The 9,819-nt window shown below is 34.8% G+C and overlaps 1 protein-coding gene across 1 annotated transcript; it reads left to right on the forward strand.

Annotated features, from left to right (window-relative positions):
* Positions 1-2,294: 2,294 nt before the first annotated feature.
* LOC107801386 (Golgi SNAP receptor complex member 1-1-like) lies at positions 2,295-8,886 on the forward strand. Its single transcript, XM_016624708.2, has 5 exons — positions 2,295-2,493; positions 4,218-4,448; positions 5,536-5,703; positions 8,067-8,180; positions 8,464-8,886. The coding sequence occupies exons 1-5, from the start codon at positions 2,455-2,457 to the stop codon at positions 8,575-8,577; spliced, it is 666 nt and encodes a 221-aa protein (XP_016480194.1). The 5' UTR covers positions 2,295-2,454; the 3' UTR covers positions 8,578-8,886.
* The last annotated feature ends 933 nt before the right edge of the window (positions 8,887-9,819 follow it).

The following is a 9,819-nucleotide window of genomic DNA, read 5'->3' on the forward strand; positions in this document are numbered from 1 at the left end:
TTCTCAAAATTTAAAGCAAATGGAGTAAAGGAGTTGCTATATTGTCCATGTCAAGAACGGGCGAGACACCAGATGAGTCCATGAAGTTCGAAAGTGATCAGTTAGTTTTGTTCACCAAAATATATCATGAAGATTGATAAATGTAAGAGACCAACCATAGATGTTTATATGCAAGCAATGAGTTAGGTGGCCAAGATTGATTGGTCTTGTACAAGTAAATCATTCTTGTGAAGCAACATACACGTATTCATCATCGCTTTGTTAATTATTGATAATCATTGAACATGCATATTGAACTGTCCTTATTCTTCACGAATGGAACAAGGGCATCCTATGGTGAAAGTGAAACACTAAATCTGAACCCTTATTAAGCAAGTCTTGTATCTATTCCTTTCAATTCTCTCAACTTCATTGAAGCCATACGATACGGAAAAACAGAAATAAGTTGTGATACATAGATCAAAATAAAATTCAATCTCCCGCATGTGAAGCCGTCATTTGGGAACGTACACATGCATCGGGTTACTCACATATGACTCAAAACACTATCGAGAGCTCGAGTGTTATAGACTATACTATAAGCAGTAAGCCCCATACAACCCTTACTGATCATTCTCTAACCCCTCATGAAAAAATATGATATATGTTGCTCTTAGGCACAACTGTCATACCCTTTAACTCAAATACAAATCCCCTGTAATTTCAAACTTCACAACCTGGGCGTACGTGGTGGTTAAATGTTGCATGGCATGCACGCACCGATCAAGCAATATACCATATAGATTGTTCCTCATTACATTATATTATCGATAAACAACTATAGACTCCTCCACCAGAATAAAAATTGATCATAAAAAATATTCTCAAGGCCCTTAACAATGTTATCCCATCGATGATATGCCTCTCTCTGTCTCTTTGTATTTATTGATCAACAGTTGCTTGTCTACCGTCCTTATATGTATGCCTCTCATAGTATTGTTGTCGTAGCTTGCAGTTGTGCTAGGGTTTTTACTGACTCTAAATATCACTTTTCGCTGTAGAAGTACTCAGTTAAGACTGAACAATTGACTGTGATTTTAGCTGTCCCACGGCTAAATCTCCAACTACAGGATGAAAGTTTGAAGCGAAGCATCTTGAACTTAAACCTATACTAGTTGGATTTTGCGATCTTGTTCGTTGTACAACCCTTGTCGACTCTTACAATTGATGCTCGTATCTGAGCTGGAATCGAAATTTGTACTTGAATCATCGGCATGCTCCTATATAAAAGGGATGAGTTAGGTACCATCGCGACTTGGTCAGATTTGAGTTATGACAAGTCATAAAAGGGATGAGTTAGGTACCATCATGACTTGGTCAGATTTGGGTTATGACAGGTCTGTATCAGAGCTCTAGGTTCATAGGTTCTACAAGTCATGTCTAGTTGAGTCTTACGGATCCATATTATAACGTCCATACTTATCTTCGAGAGGCTACATGACATCTAGAAAAATTCTCTTTCTTTCTTTCTTTCTTTCCTAATTGTGCAGCTTTGTTTCAGCTTAAAGTGTAAATCTTCGATTTTGTTCTACTCGTTCGTACGGGATGTTGTGAACTTGATATTAGTGGGGCACTAGCAGCTTGTAATAACGTCGCAGATGCGGTACCAGATGCTTTCTTATGTAGGCCATTCTAAAAGACTTGTGTCCAGGTATGGACCGCAGTTTTGGCTCGGGGGACTCAGGTAAGTGAGCAAATAATTTTGAACTCTTTTGTCTCGTAATGTCTTTAGAAGTGGGAGTGATGACACAGTGAGTGGTAAGATCGTTATGTTTTTCGTTGCTCTAGAATTAAGTGGATGCTTCTACAACGTACCTTGAAATAAAATGGAGAAGTTGTTTCCAACATAGAATGGGGAGTTAACGACACACCTTTGTAATAGTACATGTTATATGTCTGACTAAAAACGTATGATTTTATTAAAAAAATCTCTTAATCTCTCCGGTAGTCCGATAAGGATATTATTTATTCTATCTTCTATATGAGATAGCGAATTCTACCATTTTGGTATAAAATTTATCCTATCACTAAGCAACTAATCTACCCTTTAGAATTTTAAATTAAGCTCTGTTATCAATAACTTTACAATTGGTTTTCCACCTATTTTATTAGGTTCTTCGGTTATTTTAACCTACCACGATTTTTCATCCATAAACTACTTATTGATGAAATATAATATAGTATAAAATAAAGTGCAAATGTCAAATGTAAGGGGTAAAGAGTGAGCAACCTGTTGCGTTGACAAAATTGTGAGACTGCGGAAGTAACTTTTTCTCGGTTCAGACGACTCTCTCTCTCTCTCTCTACGGAATTCAGTTTCCTCTTTTTCTTCTTCTCTCACAATTAAAATTCGGCAATATCATAGAATCTCTATTTCCCGCAATTCTTCATCCTTTTTTTGTTACTCGCTTTCTCATGGATCCTCCTACCTCTTGGGACTCCTTGCGAAAGCAGGTATTTTTTCCCATCATTATGAATTATGCCTATATTTGTCGATGTATATACATGAATTGGGTTGATGAAATTGGATTCATTTTATTTGATTTCTTAATTTTTGAATATTATTAGTGAATTCTGAAGCTGAAATGAATAAGTTTTTCTTTTGTTATTGGTATCATGCTTATACGATAGTATTTCATTAGTCCGTAATTTCTATAAGGATGTTTAGGTTTCTGCGATTTGCATAAGTTTTTGCCATAAAAGAGTTATCTATGCAAGTAAAGGAACAGTAAATTCATAGACTTATTGCAATTCCCTTTTTCCTCAAATCTGAAACTTAAAAGTACGTGCACGAGATATCCTTAGGCAAGTGAAAAATATAGTCTCCAATAAGATACAAGCTTTTACAAAGCGTATCTAATCCCTTATATTTAATCAGCTGAAGGAAAATGTTAAGATACTGTTTGACTGTTGTCTAGCTCTTGTTATGCAAAGTTGTTTTCTTTATATTTGTTCATTTGATTGCTTTTGCGAGCTCAAGTATAACTGGTCCAATATCTCTTTGAGGCTTTATATCTTGAGTTCTTGACCAGATGAGGTCTAACGATCTTAGTTTATATATCCTTGGAGCCGTGACTTGAGTTCTTGACCAGATAAGGCTTAAGGGTTGCATATTGGTTATGGATATTATGTGGAACATGTTTGGTATTGAACGGGTAATGCAAGTTCCGTAAAAGGAATCCTATTAGAGAAGATCAGAAGGAAGAGTCAGAGAATTAGAGCTTGGAAGTAACTCCTCTTACACTTATGTGGACCATATAGAAGGTCAAAGGAATGGTATTAGAATGAAAGTTCAGAAGGTAGTGACAGAGAAGTAGAGCTTGGAAATTAATGCTTATGTGGACCATATAGAAGGAGAGAAGTAGGAGAGGGTAGTGGAAGGTTTTTTGGTACAAATTAGACTTGATCGAAACAGACAGTTGTTTCACTGGAACATATTTGCTTTGTTAGATACTTGGAGCGCCTAAGCTATATTTGTTAGATCCCCTACTTTATCTTTTATATCATGTATGTGGGATTTTTCTTTTTGATCAATAAATTACAACTTTCGCCAAAAGTAAAGGCTTACATATGAAAGGTCGAACTTGCTTTTGGAGGTTAAGAGGCTAGAAAAAAGGCTCAAGGATAGTGTCTGGGAGGGCGGCTTTTTGTTCACTATATAAAAGTGACTAAGAGCCAAAATCACTTGAAGAAACATGAGCATAGTTACTTTTTAACTTCCTGCGGACTACAACTGATATTTTCTTTTGGCTTTGGGGGGTGGGGGTGGGGGTGTGTGTGCTAATTTTCTTTGTGTTGATGTTACTATAGCACTCTCTGGGTATTCAAATTGTACTAGCTTGTAATGGTCACAGTCTCTTCGGTGATGATAGTGGTAAATGAAGGAGGTTGGGAAAGCATTTTTCTTGCTTGCGCTTAACTCTTAAAGAATGTTGCTTTTTCTTAAACTTGTGATGGAAAAGAGCTTCTTTAGACGATTTGGAGGCCGGTGAGAATAATGTCAAGTGGGTTGTGTGTGAAGGGGGTCTTTTTGGTTGGGCGTCTTTGCTTTAGCTTGATCGAGCTAATGTTCGCTGAAAATAATTTATTCAATCTATGAAAATATTTCTTGGAATTGCAACTTTAGTTACATTTCTTTCCGTTGTCTTTTCTTCCTCATTGATGGTTCTTACTACCAGGCACGGATGCTTGAAGCACAACTGGATGAGCAAATGCATTTGTATCGTAAAGTTGTTTCAACAAAAGTTGACAGTGCAAATGATAATGATCTTGAATCCAGTATAAATCAACTACTCAAGCAGCTTCAACAAGTAAATTCACAAATGCAAGCTTGGGTTTCCTCTGGAGGATCTGAGATCTTTTCTCATACGTTGACTCGCCATCAAGAAATTCTTCAGGATCTTTTTCAGGTACTTGAAATTCGTTTTCAATGTTTTCATTGTAATCTGTTATCATCATAGTACTACAATGACAAAGCATGGAAATTTTCTTCTAACAGAATCATGCCAAGCAAAGTATTATTACTCATTTGTGGAGTTCTAAGATGAATATAACATAGAGAAGTAGCAGAGACTCACATGTACTGGAGCTAATCATCTACCTTTTTATTCTCTTTGCATCTTCTTGATGCCTATTAATGAATTCCCCTTACTTCATCAAAATATATATAACATCAAGAAGTGAGGTCATTCGTAGGAGGCCTCTGTTTCATTTTTATTATGCTTATCAAGTGAGTCTGTTGAAGACCAAATCACATTAGCAGCTTCCCACTTGCTATTTGCAGCCGGCACTTGTGCTTATTATGTGAAGGTGAATAACTGGAACATTCGAAAACGGTTCTACTATGGTTCCAGTCTGTGTCAGGGCTACAAATCAACTTTACCTACTGAGACATTACTATGCCAGCTGGTCTTTTGACTTAAGTCAAAGCATCGCTTCCCTTCATAGCAGTACAAGGACATTTGCACAGTGTTCTGCCATACTTCATATAATATCAGGATACGAATCAACATTATTATAATTCTATAACCAAGATTTCATAAACTTTCGATCTATTACTAACTTTAAACTTACTTTGTAGTTTGTACAACTTCACCGTCCTTATAAAAAACTATAACTTTTATCAACTGATGGAAAAAGCTTGTTATTCTGTTAATTAAGGGTTCAATAAACAAGCGAAAACCTAAGATTCTTGTGATTCAATATAAAATGGCGCTTCCTCAACTTTATAATTGAATTCTGTCATGTGAGATCGCAACCTTGCACTGAGAATCAATGAAATGTCTTATCTAATCTCGTATATTGTGACTTGTAATTCTATGTCAACGGGTCAACACATTATTGTTTTTCCTTTCACATGGGATTCTTAAACAATCAAATATATGGTTACAGTCATTTTATTTGGTAGCAGATATCTAGTAGCATAACTTGCTATAATTCTTACTTAAGAAGTTGTTTATACTACTAAAGAGAGCTACAATTCCTGTTGGATTATAGGAGTTTAATCAGCTTCGTTCAAGTTACAGAGCTAAGAAAGAGCATGCTTCACTGCTTGAAGATTTTAGGGAATTCGATCGGACTAGATTAGATCTGGAAGATGGCAATGGGTCATATGATCAAGCACTCCTTAATGAGCGTGCTTCCCTTCATCGGAGTACTGGGCAGGTATATCTTTGTAGTAAATTGCTTTTCTTGTTATACTATGAGGAATGAAATATCTTAGATATTTTCATGATGTTGAACACAAGTGAACAAACATAGTTTTTCAATGTGAGCGGAATTCATTGGCTCTTTCAGACTTGTGAGGAAACTAGAAAGTTCCACCACTAGTTATGAAGTTGAATATGTCTTTCCAGAGTTAAGTTCCAAACAGTTAAACTGCCTTGAAATTACTTTTACATGTTGCTTCTGTCGCAATGTGGATCTCCTGTTTTATTCAAATATGATTGTATGGTAACAGTCTTGGGTATGAATATATATTCTATGGAAAGAAGAACTTGAACTTGTGGAGAATTAGGGGTCGTTTGGTAGTATGCATTAGAGAAAATAATGCATGCATTAGCTTTTGGTATTACTAATCCTTTGTTTTGTACACTTTTTCAACCTATGTATTAGTAATGCGAGTATTAGTTATACAACATATTTGGTATTATCCTATTTATAACTAATACATAGCAAACCATGGTATTAGCAATACTAAGGCTATTAATGCATGCATTAGCATAGTTAAAGCTAAAATTGTCCTTAAAGTCCCTTAAAGTTAAAGAATATGGGGGGCATTTTTGTAAACAACTAATTTTCCTAAAAATTGTGCAATGCATTTTAATTTTTAACACACCACACCAAATAGTGAATAAGAAATAATCCTTGCATTATTAATCCATGCATTTCTAATCCCTGAATTACTAATACACCTTATTCAACATTATTCTTATACACCCTACCTAACGAGCCGTTAGTCACATAATTGATTTAAGAGTAAATTATTCTAAAAACCTTTGTTATATGACTCAATTGCAGATACACCCCTTGGTATTTTAAAATCAAACACTTACACCCTTTATATAATCGAAATTCTACACAAATATAACAATGGTATCCCCATTTTTGCCTCTCTCCCCTTCCAGGGTAGGGATAAGGCTGCGTACATCTTACCTTCCCTACACCCCACTTGTGGGAAATCACTAGGTTTGTTGTTGTTGTTGGTATCCCCATTTTTAAAATCAAACATTTAAACCCTTAATACAAAGGGACGCTCATCTAACCAAGTATATTGAGAAGAAATTGACCGAAACAATAAAAATAAACTGAAATAAAATTGGAAATTTCATATACTAAATGGAGTATAATCATTTTAAAAAAAACATAGCTTACATGCTCAAGTGCAAGAAAGTTATTACTTGTGATTTATATATCTCATTAAGTAATTTGGTCATTTTCTGTTTAAGAGTTTTAGAAGATTCATGTTTCAAAAAAATGTTTAATCAAAGGCGTGAATAAAATTTTTCAAACGGAAATGTTTGTTCTCTTTCTCAAATATCATAAGATTAAACAAGTAGGAACTTTCTGTTTGTAGTTTAATCTGTCTTTTAGTTATTCTATTTTAATATACTTATTTCCGAATATACCTCCTGTTTTCAAAGGTAAACACTTAACCTCCTTGTAAATTGAGAATGTTATTCAAGCTAATATTTGGGTAGGATTTCCATTGCATAAAAGGGTTAAGTGTATGATTTTGAACTGCAACGGGTGTATCTGCAACTGAGTCATATTACAAGGGTGTCTTGTGTAATTTATCCTTGATTTAACGATCTTGATCTGGATAGGGAGGGTAAAATGGACGTTGCAGTAAGCAATATGCTATTGTGTCCTTAATTACTGTTTGTGTTCCATATTGGCTAAGGGTATAGACTCCTTTTCAAAAAAATAAATATTGGTTAAGGTTATAGACTGTAGTCTCCTTATATGGTCTTGGACACAGTTGTCAAAAAATGGTCTTGGTCTTGGACAATCCCCAATCCTCACTGCAAAATGAGCTAAACTTTTGAGGTTAAGTTACGCTCAATGTCTATCTTTCTTAACATGTATCAAAGTCAGATTTATCCCTGATGTTAGGTTACCAAATGTTAGGCTCCCAAATAATGTTATCCACGCTCCAGTTATCCAACCACGAGTATGCGGGGAAATGTTAGTCACTCATTGGTTGAGGATGAGTTGTAATCTTTTTATATCGTCTTGAACAATCCTTACCTCGTGCGCTAGCATTTTGGGGTTGAGTTAAGTTTAAAGTCTATCTTAACAGATACAAAATCTTGCAACAAAATGGTTAGATGAATTTTTGAGTGAAAATTAGTTGAGGAAAAGTTGAAATGAAGAAATAAAAAGAAGAGTAAACCTCTTCCTCTGGTCATACAACTTCCAAGTTTGGACCTGTATTTCTGAGTACTTGCTTTATGGGGTTTTCATTATGTCGTTACCTTGTAGCTACGCATATTTTTGTGATTAAATGTTGACTTATTCTGGTATAGATTGATGGTGTAATTTCTCATGCTCAAGAAACCATGAAGGGACTTGTGTTTCAACGATCAACATTTGGTGGCATCAATTCAAAACTCAGCAATGTCACCAGTCGCCTTCCAACTGTAAGAAAACTCTTTTCAAGATTCAACATTTATGCATTTAATTAACATCAAGATTGATTTAGCGAAGTTAAAGTTCTCATTCTTTTGATAGAAAATTCTGTTGAGGTCTTAAATATCTTATGTCTCGTCCACGTAAAACTACGATGAAAGTAATTCTTGCTACAGTAGTATCGTGTAAGCCACCCATTGAGCGGTATTGTTAATATATTTGGATTTGTTGCAGGTGAGATTGTTCTCATGTATTCTTTGCTTTAATCTAATTTGTTGACACACAATTTTGCAGGTCAATCATATTCTTTCAACAATAAAGAAGAAAAAATCAATGGACACAATCATTCTTTCATTAGTTGCCTCTGTATGCTTGTTTCTCATTTTGATTTACTGGTTGACGAGATGAATCAGGTATTATGCTGGTCTTTTTGATAGAGTCGGATGAGCACTGTCATTTTTTTTTTTTTAAAAAAAGACAGCCCGGTGTACTAAGCTCTATACGAGGGGTCCGGAAAAGGGACGGACCACAAGGGTCTAACACAGCCTTATCCTGCATTTCTGCAAGAGGCTGTTTTCGCGACTCGGATGAGCATGGTCTTTGCTCATTTTTATTGTTTGTATATTACGCACCAGAGTATTATTTTTGTAATTTTTCATTCTTATACATTTAAGATGGTTTATTGAATTCTATTATCAAGCACCCGATTTTCTCAAATACAGCTTATCAATGCTAATTCCGGAGAATTATTGATTTGTAGGAATGAATATGATTCAGTTTTGACTGTCTTTGTTTTCTCTTTTTAATACTCTTTGCTCCAATTTATCTTGCACATTTACCATCTTGCGTTAAAATAGCAGGAGCTAGCCAGTTTTCGGACTGGTAATTGAAAAATAGCCACTATTTTTTCCAGCATAATATACTGGAGATTGGAGCACCTGTGTATTGACTTCCAGCATATTATACTGGAATTCCAGTACATGGAAAATTCCAACATAATATATTGGAGATTGGAGCACCTGTATATGAACTTCGAGCATATTATGTTGGAACTCCAGCATATTATGAAATTCCAGCATGTTATGCTGGAAGTTCACTTGTAAAAAATTCGAACTCCATGCTAGAATATTTTTCGGATTTTGAACAGTGTTTTTGTTCAGATTTATCTTTACATGAAAAGTAGCTGAATTTCGTTTACTTTTGAAAGTGTGGCTATTTTTCAATTACCACTTCTAAATCTGGCTATTTTTTAATTTCACCCGTCGTGCGTGCACTCATCTATTAGTGGCTATATAGAGTCTGTTTGACTTAACTTATTGACGGTAGTTAATACTATATTAAAAGCACGAAGGCCCTTAGCGAAATGTCGTTCGCCTTTTTTTTACCCTTTTTAAAATAGAGTTCACATTAGACAAAATAGTCATTTGATTATTTATTTAATATTTAAAAATAGTCATTTAATTAATTTCCTACTATTTAGGAACAATTATTTAATTACTCTTTTAATACTTATAATAATATTGACACACATACTAGGAAATATTTTCGTTCTCTATACAATAGGAAGTTTTCGTCCAACTCCATATTTAGGAGTATTATCAAAATTTTCTTTCTAATTTAGGAGATCTTTTTTAGATAATAAAAATTTGT

The sequence above is a fragment of the Nicotiana tabacum genome, chromosome 1, assembly GCF_000715075.1.
Source record: "Nicotiana tabacum cultivar K326 chromosome 1, ASM71507v2, whole genome shotgun sequence".
Classification (NCBI taxonomy): Eukaryota; Viridiplantae; Streptophyta; class Magnoliopsida; order Solanales; family Solanaceae; genus Nicotiana; species Nicotiana tabacum.